Source organism: Maylandia zebra, linkage group LG3 (assembly GCF_041146795.1).
Source record: "Maylandia zebra isolate NMK-2024a linkage group LG3, Mzebra_GT3a, whole genome shotgun sequence".
In the NCBI taxonomy this organism is placed as follows: Eukaryota; Metazoa; Chordata; class Actinopteri; order Cichliformes; family Cichlidae; genus Maylandia; species Maylandia zebra.
The window spans coordinates 23,194,173-23,213,746 of record NC_135169.1 but is presented as its reverse complement, the minus strand read 5'-3'; the positions used below and the strand labels follow the sequence as shown (position 1 = coordinate 23,213,746).

General features: G+C 40.2%; 1 protein-coding gene and 1 pseudogene across 1 annotated transcript in view; one reads left to right on the top strand and one right to left on the bottom strand.

Moving 5' to 3' along the window:
- Nucleotides 1-19,574, top strand: part of dachb (dachshund b) — a 117,637-nt gene that overhangs the window by 65,838 nt on the left and 32,225 nt on the right. The window contains exon 3 of the mRNA XM_014409831.3: nt 17,005-17,115. Within this exon, the coding sequence (XP_014265317.2) occupies nt 17,005-17,115 (111 nt within the window). The remainder of the gene's footprint in view (nt 1-17,004; nt 17,116-19,574) is intronic.
- On the bottom strand, nt 6,566-6,679 carry LOC111500867 (5S ribosomal RNA; annotated as a pseudogene).

Genomic DNA, 19,574 nt, shown 5'->3' with positions numbered 1-19,574 from the left:
ACCAACACGCATCGGTACTCCGAATGTTGGAGCTCTTTTCCTCTATCCTCATCCTTTCTTTCTGAGCAATCGAGATGGCAAAGAAAACAAAATGAAAGGCTCCCTCTTTTTTCCCCCTCCTGTAGCCACAGAAAGTGGAAATGGAGGGAACGCAAAGGATAGAGGAGGGGGAGAAATGGAGAGAAGAAAGGAGGGATGTCGCCAGAGGAGGTAATGAAACCTAAAAATGACTGCCAAAGTACTGAGGAAAACATGGTTGGAGGGACCAAAGAGTGGGAAAAAAAGACGGAACCGTGGAAGAGGCAAGGAGTGTGACAAAAATGGCGCGATGGAAGATGGATAAACGAGTGGATGACACAACGAAAGAAAAAAACGGGTAAAGCGAAGGAGACGAGGAGGAGGAAAAAGACCTGCAGAGAAAGAGAAAGGGAGAGTGAACGAGTGCAGATTGCATGGTGGTGTGATGAATGACACGTCTCTGGGGTCCCACTCCTCCATCTGTCCATCCTCCCCCCTCCTTCCCTTGCTGTGTCCCTCTTTTCTTCCCTTTCCCTTCTTCCTCAACTCGTCTCCCTCCCTCCTTCCTGCTCTGTCATCCAGGTTTTCATGTTCTTCATTTTTTAAGTCTCTTCTTTTCCTCCTGCCTGCATCTTCCTTACTTTATTACTTCCTACTTCTTTCACTCCCTTCTCTTCCCCCCCATGTCTGCCACCTTTCTCACTTTATTCTTTGCTTCCTTTATTTTGTCACTTTATCCTCTTCAATCTCCACTTCTTGTCTCTCCTACTCCTCTCCTTTACTTATTCTGCTATTCTACTTCCTGCTTTCCTTCTTTCCCCTCCTCCTTCTTTCTTCCTTCCTCCCTCCCCTTTTATTTCCTTCTCTATCTCCTCTCTATTTTCTTCCTCCTCTTTTGTCTACTCATTTTTGTAATTGCTTTCCTGTGCCTCCTCTTTCTTCCTTTTTGTTTCTCCCCCTCCTCATGCTTTAATTTCCTTATATCCTTTACTTTCTTCTGCTTAATTTGTTCTTGTAACCTTTCTATCTTCCTTGCCTTATTTTCCATCTTCTTCCATCCTGCTTCCTTCATCTTACTGTCCCCTACTTGCCCTCCATTTTCCTAACCTTTGTTTTCTTCTTTTCCTTCCTTAAACTTGCTCCTAACTCCTAACACACTTCCTATCCTCCCTTCTCATTTCCCTTCATTCCTTCACTCTTCCCTCCTTTTTCCTATAAGTTTTCCTCCATTTTCTTCCTTTCTCTTCTTGTTTTTTGTATCCTGCTTGATTGTCTCTTGCCTTGCTTCCCTGCTCTGTTCACATTTTTATTCCTAAACTCATTCCATTCATCTTGACTCTTCTTGTAATGTAAACTTTTCTATCCTTCACTCTTCCTTCTTTTTCTTAGTTCCACCATCCATACCTTGTCTTCCCCCCTTTCCTTTGTCTTCATATTCCATGATTTTCTTTCCATGTGCCACTCATTTGCTGCAGTTGTCTTCTTTCTTTCGCCATCATTCCTTTTTGCTTTCCTGCTCCCTACCCCATCCCTTCGTCATGCCCTCAGTGTCATTCTCCTCACCTTCTTTTTCCCGTCTTTGTATTCCTCCTTCATCCCCTCACAAGCTCTTAATTTTTCCTCACTTTCCTTTTTTCGTGTGCTGTTTTTGTATCCTCCTTGCTTCTTTCGTTCTCTCCTTCCCCCTGTTCCCTCTCCCCCAATTATGTCCTTTTTTTAAAAGAAATCCAAGCATCTTTCTTTCCCTCCTGCTCCCTCTATCAGCTTTCTTCTCTCTCCTTTGTCCTTTCTGCTTTTTTGGGGTCACTACCCTTCCTTCTCTTCTTCTGCTTTCTTTCCCTTCATTTCCTTTTTTCTTTAATTTGTCCTTTCCTCTTTTATTTCCAGCCTTTCTTTCCTTTCCCTTTCTTTCCTCCTTCCTTTCATTTTCCAGATCTTCCTCCTCCACCTCTTTTTCCTTCCTGTTGTTTCTTCTGTCATTTCTTCAACCCTGAATTCCCCCACGCTTTCCCTTTCTCTTCCTCTGCTCTTGCCTCCTTGACTGTCTCCTTCCATCTTTCCCCTCTCACCTCATCGTGGTCCCACACTAAACTTTCCTTCTCTCCTTCCTACCCTCATTTCAATCATCTCCTCTTTCCTTTCCTTCCACATTGTGAACCTCCTCACTTCTCTTCCTCTGATCTTCATTTTGCTTCCTCTTCATTCTCCACATATTTGCGTTTCGTTCTTGCCGCTCTCGTTCCTTCAGATCTTTCCCCTCCATCACCTCGCCAGTTTTTCTCCTCCATCCTTCCCTCCATCCCCCTTGACAGTGACTGTTGGCCTCCTTCTCTCCTCCCTCTCCCTCTACAGGATAAATAAAACATGGTTTTGTTTAGTGACATATGGACACAGCTCACTGTGGCATACTAATGACACACACACACACCTGATATATGTGTGTGTGTGTGTGTTTGTTAAACATTAGTGGAACCCAGAGACAACATTTGCTCACTTATGATCGCTCATTAGCTCACACACACACACATACACACACACACACACACTCACGCACATGCATGCACAACATATATAAAACACACACACACACACTTGGCAGTTGTCAGATGTCGCATTCTGTCTCAGTCACACACACATGCAGAGTCCGTCGTCTTAGTGGCCCTGCGTCCATGGAGACACCACGTTGCTGGGGGAGACGGGCTGTTGTTTACGACCTCGCGGGCGCCACAGCAATGGGGGGCATCGGCCAATCGCAGATGGACATTTATCACACGGTTAGGAAACGCAGAGAGAGGAGGAGGAGGAGAGAGTTTGGAGGAAATGGTGAGAGAAAGGCAGAGGACATGAGGGCGGAAAATGAAGAAGAAGAAGAAGACGACGACGGGACAATGAGGAGGGCAGAGAAGAAGGGAGATGTTGGAAGAAATCATGGATGAGGGAGGAGGTGGAAAATGTGGATGGAGTACTTTAAAGAAAAAAGTAAAGAAACCAGCCGACGAAGACGAGAGAAAAAAAAGAGTGAAGAAGGAAAAAAGGTTCAAAACTGAGAAACAGAGAGGAAGGAGACAAAAACAGGAGGATGGAACGTAAAGATGAGAGAGAAGAAGGGAGGGCAGGAGGCGTCAACAACAGCGAGAGAGTGATATCAGTTTAATTGGCCTCATCTTCCTTAACAAAGACGCTGCGATGATAAGCGTGGGAGTGTGTTTGTGTGTGTGTGTGGTAACCTATGCAGGGTGCTGCGGCACTCATTTGACTTGTTAATTCACTTCAAAAACAGCTCAATGGTTCGCCTTGTCTTCAAACACACACACACACACACACACACACACACACACACTTACAGGGATGCACAAGTGTGCCATTTTTTTTCTTTTTTAAACACACACCTATAACGGACTTTGTATCCATGCACAATTGGTGCGTAAACACCTTTCTTTAGCACAGTCTTGTGCAAATACATCCAATTTGAAGTGATGAACACATCTGGCTGTATGAAAACACACACACGCACGCACGCACGCACGCACGCACGCACGCGTGCACACACACACACGCACACTCTGTGTAGGTTACAGATGAAGTGCTTTCAATCTTGTCCTAAAAAGAATACACTTGTCTGAGGACTCTTATGTGCACCTGCAGAGAGAGAGGGAGAGAGATGAAGGAGGTGGAGTGGGAGAGTGAGAGGGAGGGAGTCTGAGGAGGACTGAGGTGACATTAAGTTTTTTCTTTTTAATCCTTCCCCTCCTGCTGCATCACTTTTTAATCACTCTTTCTTCATAAAAGCCAGTGACGTTGGCCAGCGCCTCTGACAAAGGAGCCTATTATGCCCTGTCTTATTTTCAGGCAGATATACAGTTACAGTGGTGATGCTGATATTAGCCATATCCAAAAGTTTGCAGTAATAAGGTCAGTGTGTGGCGTACACTCAGTTTCAGGCTTTCATGGAGGGAAAATATCCTTAATATGGGCATCTCAGGCACAGTGAGAACAGAAGCCCCACCCACATCTGCTGTTTGCATGGATCAGCCAATCAGAAGAAAGTTTGCTTACTGAAAGGATGGCTTATTTCAGATCAAGGTTAAACTGAGGAGCCACGCATACACCCAACATAAGATAAATGAGGATTATTTTTGAAGTGTGACTTTTGAACTTTAATCTGTAACTACAGACATGACTATGAAAATGAGATCATAACTACTGACTTTTAACAGGAAAGTGAACCCACAAACGTCAGGCAGTAAAAAATACAAATCAATCACACCAACACACAGACATCAACTTGAACAGTTAACAGAACATTAATAGTTAATGGAAACTATAATAGCCATCACTAATAGGCAATGTATCTTCTTAAACATTCGTTTTTTGGGTATAAGGTGGACTTACATTTACCTGTAAAGAGCCTCTCATCATTGCTAATGACTTTTAAACTTTCAGCTTTGCTTTGGTTTTGGCATGTAATCAAGTACTAAAAGCTCTAACTGGTGGCTTTATTAAGCATTAAATCGCTTAAATTGTTCATCTAATTAGACAGTAAAGTCCCAACAAATATTTATGAGGCCGACAGAACCCATAATCATTGATTTTTACTTCTGACCTTTAACCACTAAACTGAGAACTACCATTGAGCAGTTGACCGAATAGGCAATAACTTTTGACTGAATATGATGGTAAATCTTAGTAGGCAACAGAACCCCAAACTCTAATAGTCTAAACTAAATAATAAGTATATATCATAGTGAATAGAGCCCTAATACTGGATTTCATTATATTACCCAAAGTTTACATCAAACATTGTCTTCAACGGGCTTTCAAATCTTGTTTCTATTTGACTCAAGTCCCTGACCTACAAACCCAGTTGTTATAGCAGTTCATAAAGAAACCTAATGGAAAAGTTTGTATTGATTCGGGAGAACAAATGCAATCCCCAAGCCTTCTAGTTTGAACTGTTCAAAGTCAAAGACTTTGCAAAAACAATCACTCTCCAGCTAGTGTCTATTTCCATTTGAAGTAGCACAAAATGGCGGCTGCAAAATGGCTGCAAATGGGCATCGTGAACATTCAGTAAGAGCTAAAGATGGGCGACCTAAGTGCCAGAGTACTGAGCTGAAATCTATTTGACTCAGCACAAGAGCAATCGACTGCATTTGTAAATTGGCACTCTCGAGTGCTCGCCGGAAGAAAGCGAAGGGGAAAAACAAAAAAAAAAGCCAGAACAGTGTGTTTCTAAATTCAGAACACAAAGAGCAATTTCTCTGTTTTCCTGTTTGTTTTATTCAAAGTGTCACTCCATCTCTGAGAGCACGTTCAGAGCACTTCGTCAGAGATGTAGGTGCAGTGGATTAAATATTTACAACCGCAGCCAAATGGGGTGGGTTTCACGCGAGCTCGGGAGGGGGGTTCAGGACTGTTGAATATCACCCAACGGCCTCCACCAACAAACTCAAAGCTATTAAAGACTATCCAGACCCACTGTGGAGGACACTGTCAGATCTCATTTAGGATATCGCCTGCCATGTGGTGGATGCTTTTATCAAGAAAGGCCTTTCAGTAGCTAAAGAAGGTACATGTTTGTGATGCTAAGGAATTAGTCCAACTATTGTATTATGTAGGACATGGACTTAAAGTTTTGTGTTTAGAAGTAGGTTTTGGGTGTAGCATGTGAAATGTAGCATGACGTTGAAAATAAAATCAAATAAAAACCACCCACTCCTGGTTACCCAATTGATGAGTATTAAGTCTTTATTGAACTTTGTCTTGCAAAAAGTTTCAAGTCTGGATTTTTGGATTTTCTGCTTGTGCTTTTTCAATAAGTAAAGATTAAACAACTAATGACAACAAGGCCTTTTTTTATTTTTTACTTTTTTAAAATACCAAATCAGATTTTATTCAGAATTAACAATCCTCATCTTTGCATGCAACAAACCCAAATCCCAACCTGCTATTGGCACTTCAGGGTATATTTAGGAAATATTCAGCAAATATGAACGTCTGTAATTTACAATTTCACAGACCTTGCAGTTGGAGGAAAGTTATGATACCATAAATTTGATTCTTGATGCTAAATAAAAGAATACATATACACACAGATCTGTCCTAACATTAAGACTCCATGTTAAATACTGTCTAGGTTTTCCTTTTGCTGCCATGATAATAACTTGAATAATGAGGTTTTCATTTACTAATATGTGCAAATGTTCTTACCCTGTGCAAGAAAAAAGCACTTAAGCAGAATTGTTGTTGGATTTATGACGTGTGTACTGGCCTGTCTTGTTCTTACCACCATGCATATATTAGCAGGTATCATCAGACTGCTTCTTATGTCAGTTTTCTACTTGAGTAGAGTCAAGGCACATATATAACATGTCATATTTACCCATTCACACACACTCAATACAAGCGTTTTTACCTAACGTGCACACTCTGAATGCATTAGGAGTAACTTGGGTTTCAGTATCTTACCCAAGGATACTTCAGCATGCCAGGAATCGAACCACCAGCCTTCCGGTTAGTAGATGATCTACTGTACACAATCGCCTCAAGCTTACAGCAGCTAGTATTCCCAGGTGGTCTCCCATCCAAGTACTAACCCAACTGTGCTTTGATTCTGAGATCTGATGAGATCAGGTGTGCTCAGGGTGGTATGGCTGAAAGCCAGTGAGCGTACCAGGTGCCACAATTTGCAGCCAATCTGCATGCTCCCTGAACACTGCCAGAGAGTGCGATCTGACTGTGAAACCACACGCTCATTGGCTACTAACTTGTCAGTCCCAAGTTATTAAACTCATTTGGAAAGTGTTTACTTAGGTCAACTTTGGTTACGTTCACGTTGCAGGTCTTAATGCTCAATTCAGATTTTTTTGATCAAGTCCGATTTTTTTGTCTCCTTGTTCACACTATAAATAAAATGCGACAGCAAACGCGCTCTAGTGTGAACGCTCAAAGCGGCCCGCATGCGCAAAAGAAGACGTCACACACAACGCGCTCTGTTTAGACCCAGACCAAACAGTATTGTTGGACTGGTGGCCCTTAATATAAAGACTTGTTTCGGACTTTACGTTTCCCAATTTTGCTTTAAGTTTTAAAGTTATTTTGTTATTTACATATGGCCTAATAATTATCCTTATTGCTGTTTTAGAGGAGCAGTGCTTCAAAGGATAGTTGCAGATTTCTGTCAGAATCTGCAGATTATACAGTACAAATAAAATGTTCACGTTTCTCCAACATTGTCTTCCCAACAGTTTCACTGACATCTACACGGGATGACCAGGAAGCGGCCGCGATGTCTTCTCGGGCGCTTCTCCGGCGCTGATAATTGGCGTCTGTCTTGTGTCAGTGACGTAAAAGACAGATTTAATGCGACTTGACCGTTCAAACAGCAGTCGCTTTCTAAAACATCGGATATGTATCAGATTCAGTACCACATACGAAAGTGACCCAGGTCGGATTTGAAAATATCGGATTTGTGCCGTTCACACTGTCACACCATGAACGGATATGGGTCACATAGGGTCAAAGAAAATCGGATTTGATGCGCTTTCGCCTGCAGTGTGAACGTAGCCTAAGAGCGCCGTTCTTCCCATTGACATATATCAGACCGGAAATCTTATTGGCACCACAGGTAACGCCCTCTGGTGGCTATTAAAAATGAATGCAAGTTCTAGAAACTTCCCGTTTGTCTTTATTTTTCAGACTCAGTAGCTATATCCATCTTCGACATTGTCTGACACTGGACATATCAGCGTGATTCATATTACCTCCCTGTGGTTTCATTGCTGTAGCCAATTGGTGTAAGTGACTCAAATAATTGGATGTTGTAACATAGGATAAACTTTATTTATTTAAAAATGAGATCTAAAAGCACAATGGTATATTTCCACATACTGAACAGTAGCCTATTAATATTACAGGCCAAACAGGCTAATAATAGCCTTTATGAATGTCATGCATGGAGTATTGCTGTAACAGATCCCGTTTTAGCAACTTTCAAACAGTAACGTTAACAGATTATTAATATTAAGTCACTTTATTTCTGGACACTAGTTTTTAAAAAGTGTAACACCATCTCAGTGCTGGTGGGAAAATCCTTGCACTTTCTTACAATCTAGTCCTGACTTTTGCCAAGTTATGCTGATGATTCTCTGTTTTCTCTATTGAGATCTGCTCTGTACTCCTTGTTTTTTCACTCCTCCTTTATCACTTCTCCTCTTCTCCTTTCCACCGTATGTCCTTCGGAAAGCATTACAATGCACAAGATGGAAAAAAGAGATGGGTAAACGATGTGCAGACAACCCACAGGGGGATGCTGAAACACACGCACTTGAAGACAAACTGGAAAATATATATATTCCCTCTCTCTGTCCTACACACACACAGACACACACGGAGGCTATATGATGCGTGTGCCTTTGAAGCAGTCTGTCAATCAATCACACACTAATTCCCAAGGTTTCGTGGTCGCCATTAGGGACGGGGGTCGATGCTCGGTAACCGTGGACACAGCGGACAGCCATTGATCTGAGATAGGAAGAGAGAGAGCTGTGTGTGTGTGTGTGTGTGTGCGTGCATGTGCGTGTTTGATAGTCATGATGGAGAACAGTATTGTGGCTCTGGCTTTGCTATTGATCGTCTTCTGGTTGCATTGAGGCGGAGCGGGCGTTCTGACTCTGTATCTGAGTGTGTGTGTACATGGAGATCAAATGTGTGTACGTGTCCACCCATGTGTGTTTCCTGTATCTGTAAATGCAACTCTGTGTGTGTGTGTGTGTGTCAAGGTGTTCCTCAGAGTAATCAATGTGTAAATGCAGTCCTGACCCCACAGAGGGACTCCATTTTCTATTTTAACCCCATCCCCTTGTACCTCTCTTTGTTTTCTATTCCCAAGCGTTCATTCTCAAATTTGAAAAACTTGAATGGAACATCTTGACTTCAACTTTCAACGCAACAAAATGAAAGTGACTTATTTATGTTCTGCACTTGTGCCCACAAGTACAGGACAAAATATCTCAACAACTTTTTTTCAGATGAAAACTATTAATGAATAATAAGTCTGTCATTCAGACGACAACAAATACAGATACCATCCATCCATTTTCTTCCATTTGTCCAATTAAGGGTGAAAGTGGGTTTGATGTGGGATACACCCTGGACAGGTTGCCACTCAGGGCTAACACAGAGAGACAGACAACCATTCACACCTATGAGCAATCCAGATGGTGAATTCAAAGTGTTTAAAGTGGGTTTAACTGACTGTCACTGTTTCTGCATGGGTTCTGTCCGGGTACTGGTGCTTTCTCTACAGTCCAAAGACATACATGTTAGGTTAATTAGCCATTCTTAATTGCCACTAAGTGTCTCTTTCTTTGTTAGCCCTTTGTCCCATTGGCAACCTGATCAGGGTGTACCCTGCCTCTTGCCCTGTTGTGGCTGGGATAGGCTCCCTGCACCCCTGAATTGGATAATTAAAGGAGCTTCTTTGATATGTAGTAAAAACATCTATGATAGCATCACTTTGAAACCAGGTTGCTTTTAAAAAACTGTTCACAGATATCCAGTAAGATGTTTACCTGTTGAAAAAAGGTAAGGAAGAAATAATAGATTAGATTGGAGTTCATTTGTATTCAAAGAAAAGCAGCAACATTTTTGATGAATTATGAATATATATATTTTACCTTCTTTACAGTTACTCTTTTACTCAAAGACATTTGATACATTAAATCATGACATTCTCATCCATCAACATGGCAAACGTTCAAATCTTTCCTTTCTAATCAGAAAAATGATTTTAAAAAACTTAGTCCTTTCCAACAGGTGTTCCACAGGGATCTATTCTCAGCCCACTTGTTTTTCTTCATGTATAAAAGACTTCCCTCAGCTCTGGAGCAGGTTTTCAGACGTATGCTGATTACATGGAGATGTATGAATGAGGTAAAAATCATGCAGAATTTGGTGAGTGCTATGTTAACAGCTCTGTAGCTTTAAAAATAAATGCTTTTCTCAGTGTGCCAACATCAGCATGCTAACGAGCTATATTGTTAGTGTTATACTACAGCATTAGATGAGGTTAATCAAAATTACGTTTTTGCTGACATTTTGAAGTAGGACCCAGGTTGAAGTGTAAACCTGATCGTGATGTTGGACAAAAACTTAGCTGTTATGAAGGGAACATTTGTTTCAATCCAGTAATTTTGAGGTTCTCTCAGTCACAGTTTTCCAGCTAGCATTTACTACTGTTCCTCGGGGAAAAAATTAATGGCATTCAGTCTCATCAAAATATTCAACTTAAAGGTACAAACCTAAATTTGTTGTTGCATTGGTCTAAAGTGAAGCATCAGAATATACACAATTTTATAGTTCTCGATCCAGTAGTTGTTGAAACCATGAAGCCTGAGAAAAGTCAGTTCATTCATTGATTAGTATATCATTTTAAGGATTCATCCTCAGAGAGACACAAGTACATGTGCAAACTTTTATGTCAGTCCAGCTAACTCAAAGCAACAAATGCTAAATTCATTGTTGCAATAGAAGAAAAGTCAGAGGTTTTGACCTGTTTCATTTGGGAATATTAACACAGTGTCACACATATTCACCTAACAATTGTACACTCCTGAATGAACCGTAGTGGTATGAATTTCGTTGACACATTGACACTGTCCTGGGTAAAGAGCCACATATTTTCTTCAAATCTTTCCCATAATATAGTTTTGTTTCATGCTTCTTCGTTCTTTCCCTTTTCCCCATAAAACAGCAAGTTTTTCCTTTCACTTTTTTTTTAATCTATCTGACCTTCTTTCCTTTATCAGTCCCACTTTTTCCCATGCCATTCCCCTTTTTTCCATTTTCAAACTCCCTTTCTATGTTTGGGCCTTCCTTCATATCGTCTTGTCTGAATGTTTTTCTTCATTCTTCCTAATAGAAGACTTGTCTTCACTTTTTTCCATTTTCAAACTCCCTTTCTATGTTTGGGCCTTCCTTCATATCGTCTTGTCTGAATGTTTTTCTTCATTCTTCCTAATAGAAGACTTGTCTTCACTTTTTTCCATTTTCAAACTCCCTTTCTATGTTTGGGCCTTCCTTCATATCGTCTTGTCTGAATGTTTTTCTTCATTCTTCCTAATAGAAGACTTGTCTTCACTTTTTTCCATTTTCAAACTCCCTTTCTATGTTTGGGCCTTCCTTCATATCGTCTTGTCTGAATGTTTTTCTTCATTCTTCCTAATAGAAGACTTGTCTTCACTTTTTTCCATTTTCAAACTCCCTTTCTATGTTTGGGCCTTCCTTCATATCGTCTTGTCTGAATGTTTTTCTTCATTCTTCCTAATAGAAGACTTGTCTTCACTTTTTTCCCCTTGAACTATCACTAAGGTATTTCACCCATTAAATGAAAGATTAATAATACAAACATGTCAGTTGTGTATATTAAATTACAAAAGCTATTTCTTGAATTTATACAGAATAATTTTAAAAAATCATTGAAAATTACGTGACATGATTTAATTTAGAATCATGTGCTTTCTTTAGCGTTTTTGAGCAGCAGTTCGATGGCGTCGACTCAAGAAAAAAAACTTATTTTTGCCCTCTTTTTTTCCATCATCTTTCTTCATTTCATCCTCCTCCTCCTCTCTCAGCAGGCAGCAGACAATACGTCTGGTCACTCTCCCTCAGGCTCTCTGAATAGACCTCTGTCTTTCTTTCGGTCGCTCTTTCTTTCTGCTCGATCTGTTGTTTTTGCCATTCGTGGACTGATTAACAGTCTGAGTCATTGTGTGCTGAAGAGGAATTTCAGTTTTGGCTTTGCCCAAGTTTTCTTTTTTTTGATGTGCAATGTTTTTTAAAAACTGGAACTGACAAATATGTAAGTGTGTAAATGTTTTGTCATATCACCTGGTCCAAAAGTAGGTATGATGTCCAGTCTGTACAGCTTTCGCCCCAAACTCAGGGATGTTTTTATTTATTTTATTTGCTACATTTCTCGTATTTGCTACATTTGCATAAGAGAAATGTCACATTTTCATAATTTTTGATAATTAAAAATCCATTTAATTTTCTGTCAGAGAATATTTCCCTTCACAAGTGTTACTTTATATTATAAATTATAAAAAGTGTGAAAACCTATGAGTCAAAATTGATCTAAAGCTAATGGTTATTTTCCATATTACAGTTTTTTACAGACGCTAGGACACATTTCTCAATACTTAGGTCACTTTTGCAAAACTCCTCACACAGTGAGCACAACAGAAGTCTATGTGGGCTAAACTGAGGATCAGTTATCATTGTTTTGGCACAAAATGCATTCAATGACTACATCTCTCAAATTTCATGAATTATCTTCTCACTCAGACACAACAACTGCCAAAAATCTTTGTACGTACAGGACATTTTGCATGTGCTTACATACTGTTTTCAAAACTGTTAAACTTATGGCCAAAACAATAACACAATGCAAAACTTAAAAAGACAGCAAAATGCAACAGCAATATTTTATTGAAACATATTTTAAATCTAAAAATGCAGTTTAACCAGCCACAGCTTATTCTCATTGTAGATGAACATCTACACAGGTGTTACTCCTTCAATTTTTCAACTCCTTCAATTCTGGCAGCCAGAAGATTCTTTCCTAGGTGTATTGCCCTAGATGACATAAGATGTGATGTGGATGAGAACCTGTGGCCAAATGGAGGAGACCGAGTAGATTAGCATTACTATTGTATGTGTATCAGTGGATGGTGTGTATACAAATTCTTGTATTTTGGGATTACTCAGTGCAAAAAATTAAAAATACATAAACAAATATTAACAAATTCTGCATGATGTCTGATTCATTCCAGTAACATATATTGAAATTATAAAGAGAGATGTGTCCTTGTTTTACACAAGAAAACACTGTGTAATGCTACATGTTGTTAGTGTTTTTTAGGTCATTGTTTTGTGGGTGACAAAGTGTGTTTGTCGGCTGTCAACCTTTGCTAGTGTTCTGGAAGAATGAGTTTATTTGAGACCTGAATAAAGTGTTTTGGTAGTTGTAGTGCATTTTGAATGTGAAATGAACTGCTTTGCCAAGCTGAAGGTCAGTTAGGAGAATTGTGTGAAGAGTTTTGCAAAAGTGACCTAAGTATTGTGAAATGTGTCCTAGCGGCTGTAAAAAAAAACTGTATTTCAATATTGTACTGCATTCTGCTATTATAGTATATTATTATTATTATTATTATTATTATTATTATTATTATTATTATTATATATTTTCTTAAATGATCCTATATTTTTTCTTTTGGTATGAAAATTGTATAAAACTGCCTCCTCATCCACAGGATAAGATGAAATGCACTGTATTGATCTAAAAGTGGATAAACTCTTGGGTTAAAGCAGCCAAACCATAAGCATTAGCAGAATAGCTCAATGAAATGAAATAAAATAAAATAACACAAAACCAAAATAGCTCCATAAAGTTTCTGCCTTTTTCAGCTTATTGTGTTCAGTGTTTTGGTAATGTTTTATACAGTTAGCATTTTACACCTAATGTTTTTGATAATAAAGTAAAATTAAGTAAAAAGATGAAGAGATAGACACAGTAAAATAAACAGGCCGTTTTAAAATAACAGAACCAGAAAGCCTGTTTAAATACACAAGTTTCTAACTGCCGTATTTTCACGACCATAAGGCGCACTGTGCTAAAAGGCGCAGTCTCAGTTATGTGTGCCCTTACTGTATTTAACACACACATAAGGCGCACTGGACCATAGGGCGCATACAAGTACCGTATGCGTATTTAAAAATAAAGCGGGAGCAAACCTGAATTCGGTACCTTACTCACATTTCTATTGCCGGTAATCGTCATCATCAACAACACACAAGCATACAAGTGTGCATATTTAAAAATAAAGCAGGAGCAAAACTGAGTTTGGTACTCACATTTTTATTACCAATAATCGTCATCATCAACAACACACAAGCATACAAGTGTGCATATTTAAAAATAAAGCAGGAGCAAAACAAAGTTTGGTACTCACATTTTATCATCAATCAAACCCATGGAAGTCCTCATCCTCTGTGTCTGAATTGAACAGCTGCGCTAAATCTCCATCAAACATGCCAGGTTCACTGTCTTCACTGTCAGAGTCACTTTCCGTGCCGTGCGGCTCCTCGGAAACGATGCCGGCTTTTGCGAAAGCTCGAACAACAGTGCCAGCAGACAGGTTAGCCCAAGCATCTACAATCCATTGGCAAATTGTGGCGTAACTCGCCCGGCGCTGCCTTCCACTCTTAGTGAAACTGCGTGGAAAAAACCACCTGGTCTCCTTACATACACCTCCCTCAGCCAGTCTTTCATCATTTCCTCATCCATCCAGCCCTTTTCATTTGCCTTAATGATGATTTCTGCTGGAAACTTCTCTTTAGGCAAAGTCTTTCGCTTAAAAATCACCATAGGCGGCAGTTTCTGTCCATTAGCATGGCAGTCAAGCACAACAGTAAAAGAAGACTTTTCGTGCCCCGTTGTGCGTATCGCTAGCGTGCTGGTCCCCTTCTTCTCCACAGTGTGACTCACCGGGATGTCAAAAGTGAGCGGGACCTCGTCCATGTTTGTGATGTGGCTGGGCTGGATGTTTTTGTCGCCGATGTGTTTGCTGCAGTAGGAGCGGAAGATGGCCAGCTTTTCCTTATAATCCGCTGGAAGTTGCTGCGCTACCGTAGTCCTGGTCCGGATGGAAAAATGGCACCGTTTCATAAAACGAAAGCACCAAGACGGACCTCCTTGGAAATGTTCAATGTTCATCTCTTCAGCTAGTGAAACTGCTTTTAGCCGAATGGTGACCGTCGAAACGCTTCTCCCGCTCGTTCTTTGCTCGATGATCCACCGCTCGAGTCTTTCCTCCAACTCGGGCCACCTCGCCTTATGTCCGCGGAAACTCAGCTGCGTTTTCTTGACCTGTCAGAGCTTGTTTTCCAGCTTCCTCCATTTGCGAACCATCGATTCGTTAATCTTAAATTCTCTCGCCGCTGCTCGATTTCCATGTTCCTCCGCGTAGCTGATGGCCTTCAGTTTAAACTGTGCTTCGTAAGCGTGTCTCTTTGCCATTTTCAGGGTTGTTAAAACAACGATGTCCTGCATAATGCACATACCTGTTCTTTTATACAGGTATGTGCGATTGTCCCGGTATATACGATCAACGCCCACACTTCACCCTTTAACGTTCTCATGGTGTTCTCTACTACGTCCTCCTTACAACACACAGGGCGCACCGCGCTATAGGGCGCGCCGCACTTTTTGAAGAAAATCTAAAACTTTTAAGTGCGCCTTATGGTCGTGAAAATACGGTGCTTTTTAAGAGTCCCAGCGGAGGTCATTAAATAAGAATCTAAATAAATAATAGAGCAAAAAAAGTGAATGTAATACAAAAAGGAACTTACTAAGTTAAAAACTGAAAAAAAGTTACGAGATATATCTAAAAAATCCAGTTGATGAGTTTTGTGCTTATTAATAACTGCAATAACTGCAAATTTAACGAATCTAAACATCACAATAACCTTGAAGGTGATAGGACTCACAGTGCTCACCCTTTCTATCTATTAATCAATATAACAATCATGGGTTCACTCCAATACCCTGTGAGGGAAATGTACTTTTTTATTGTACATTTGCTGGCTTATAGGACATTCAATTAAAATATTTTGATAAGTATTTCTTTTCACTTCTGAATTATGGAGATAAATATTTGTATATTAAAGCATTACATATACACATCCACACAATGTTAAGCTGGTAGAGACAGTTATAACTGCTTCATGTGCTGCTGGGGAGCTTAACTTTGGAAAACAAATCCACCTGTTACGAGTACATAAATGTGCTTAGTTACTATTACTACTGATTAAAGATCAGGTCTAGTTTAACCTGCACACAACTTCCTCTCCTCCACACCTCCCCCTCCTCCCTCATCTATCCCTCCATCCTGCTTTAAATTAAATTTCAAACAACCCCCTTTTCCCTTCCCCCTTTTCCTCCTCCATCCCTCTATCTTATTTTCTTTATAGCGTACAGACAACTGTACTGTGTGTAATGGACATTCCTCCAAAGCCATCAACCGTGACCGGGGCAAAGCCAACTGACCTCCACACACACGCACACACACACACACACACACACACACACACACACACACACACACACACACACACACACACGCACGGATAGCAGTGATAAGCATGCATGCATTCCCTCACATTCACATTTATACATGAAAGCAAACTGTACAGACACACTCAGCACAATGCAAAAGCTCACGTGCACACTCACACACATAATAGGGGTTTTACACAATAAGACACACACACACGCACGCACACACAGGGTCATCTCTCTCACTCTGCTGGTTGTTGTGTATAGAAGTCAGTTCCAGGTCAGTGCACAGAGCCAGGGATCTTAGTTCATACAAAAGGGTGTGTGTGTGCGTGTGGGGGGGGGGCAGTGTGTGTGTGTGTGGGGGGGGGGGGCAGTGTGTGTGTGTGTGCGTGTGTGTGTGGGGGGGGGCAGTGTGTGTGTGTGGGGGGGGGGGGGTCAGTGTGTGTGTGTGTGTGGGGGGGGGGGGTATCTCCCTGTATGCGTGTCACATTCTGCATGTGTATCAGCGAATACACATCAGGCCCAAGGCTCCTGAAACTGCGCTCACAACCTGAAACATTTCAGCAAAACACTGGCACTGAAAAGAAAATTTGACAGCGACAGCCCAGTGCAAGCATCTGTGTGTGTGTGTGTGTGTGTGTGTGTGTGTCCCAGCTTCCTGCAAGTCATCATGGGTAAAGGCAGGTAGGACTTGGGAGGTCCAGGGACGCTGTAACAAGTGTTGTGATTGGTTATTCATGAGAAATGGTTGAACTTGAGAGCAGCAAATGCTTTAATTTGAATTTTGATTGACTGGCATGACGGTGAGCCTGAAGAGCTATGCCATGATGAAACTAACCGTGTGTGTGTGTGTTTGTGTGTTTCAGGCCTGACAGCTGCAGCCATGGCCGAGCTCCAGAAGCTTCAGAAGATGAAGATGATGATGAGCCTCCAGAACGGTAATGAGTCAGACAACGAGGACTTACACTCCAATACAGGTAAGACAAACACACACACAAACAAACACACACTTACATTAGCATCCAAAGTTATTGGGTACATTTCAAGTCTAGTTAGTCAACTGTTTCTGGAAAGTTCCTGTGAATATCGGTGCTAAATCGGTGGCAAATTTGAGTTTTTAAGCCCAGTTTCTTTTATTATGCAGCATAATGAACACTAGCCTGTTTATTTTGCAGATGTTAACATCATTTAGCAGCTTATGATATAGAAAGAGGGAGCTCATTGCTTTAGAATTCTTTTGCTTTTCTGCAATTCCATGGAGCGATTATTGTATTTTAAACCAGGCTAAACTGGCAAGCTGGAGACCTAAATGAATAAGCCTGACCACTTAACCGTTTACAGTAAAGTGACAAACATGAAGCAAAAAATTAACAACCAGCGACGGACTCGGCCATTTGCAGACAGCTACAAACAGAAACTGCTAAAAGCTAATTCAGCATACTTTAAAAGGTTATGTTTGCCCAAGTCTAAACAAATAATTAACTGTATCCATGGCACCATTAATGCACACCCCCACTGCTACACTCTCTGTCGCACACACACATACTCCCTTTTGTAAGGTCTAAGATCCATGGCTCCGTGCACTACAGAAAAAAAGGGCTTGTGATGTAGCGCACAGCCAAGTACTGTAATTAAATCCATGGCACATTAAACTTGTAATCTCTAAATAATAAGTGCGATGAAATCAATTAATATCAACTCTTTAGCTTTTTAAAATACTAAGGCACACACACACACACACACTTTTCCATCTATAAATGAATAATTATTAAACCCAGCAGCTTTGAAAGCAATAAACTGTTTAGTTAATCAACAAAAAAAAGGAAAGAGCAAAGTAAAATGCAATGTAAGTGTAAAAATATTACGATATGTGTGAAAGTGAGCCAGTCTTCAACAATGACCTGAAAAGACTTTAGTTCTTGCTAATCATTCAGCCTGCTCGCCTCACTTTTTCAAAAACTGAAGTGTAAACCGACACGGATCAGTAAATGTAAGAGTGGACTGTCAGAACACAGATGTTGTGTGGAAGTCTCCAGGGACACAAGTACATGGTCATAAGAGGTGTTTAAAGACTCCAGGAGCCAGTTTTAATGAAAGTTGGTCACAGATGGTGTTATTTTATATAAATTAGTTATTTTGCGTTTATTTCTGAGTATGTTCAGTCACTTGAAATTCATAGGTGCTCACAAGCCAGACAAGAACTGTATAGGTACAACATAAAATATACAACGTAATGTGAAGACAAAGAGCTGAATTCATGAAACTTAATGGTTGAAAATAAAGTAAAAAGGTTTCTAATTAATGCTAACAGTGCTTGATAAAGTTATTTTCAAAGGAATTCATTTTTCTTTTAAAGAAATGTGGTAAAAAAAAATACTCAAGTAAAAAAAACCTGCTTATTGTATTATATACAGGAAAAGGAAAGTATACCCTCTTTCTAAGGTTGTATTAAAAATTATAAAACCTAAGCTGAAGACCAACATGACATATTACACTGTGTCAAAATTATTTCATAGAAACGAAGCCATTCTGTTGTAGATTTGCTGCTGTGCTTGGGATCATTGTCCCGTTGCAGTTTAAACCTAAGTTAAACCAAACTTTAGCCATCAGACCGACCCATAAGGGCCTTACGTTTGACCCCAGAGTCAATGAGTTCATGTCAACTCAGTGACTGCAAAGAGCCTGGGTCCTGTGGCTGCAAAACAAGCACAAATCATCACCTCTCTAACTACCATGCTTTACAGTTGGTGTGAAGTCTTTGTGGCAAATATGTTGCTGTGCATTATTGTTAAAGAACTCCACTTTGGTCTCCACCGTCTAACCAACTTAGAAGTCTTGAAGTTTGTTCACATGAAACCAAAGCCACACTGTCATTTTGTTTTTAGAGATTAAAATTGTTTGGAAATGTCCTTTAACCCTTCCCAGATGGTTGGACAGCAAATTTGCTTCTCTAAGATCATTACTGATATCGTTCCTTCTTGATTTTGTGTTAACACACACCTGAATGCTTCCGACCAGCAGTTTGCCAAAACTTCAGCTTTCATAGAAGTGCTCTATACTGACGATCAGTCAATCCAGAGGGTGAGTAGCAGCCGTGTGTTGCCAGGTTCTGTTCTTAATGGGGTAAGCCTTGGTAAATATGCCCAACCTTACTGTGGAGTGGTGGTATTTATTTAAAAAAAAGACAAATCAATTGCACATCTAAAACAACATAAATTAATGAAGAAACGTTACAGATATAACAATGATTAAAAAAAAACCAATAATAATAACAGTCAAGTTGTGCTTTGGTAGTGTAGTCTGTAACTCTCGTCTTATTTGAATTTCAGTACACCACAAACAAAATTTGGGATCAGGGGAAATCATTAAATTGCAACTCTTTGAGATTTCTGCCTTTTTGTTAATGTAAAACCTCCATTTACTTTCATTTTGAGGT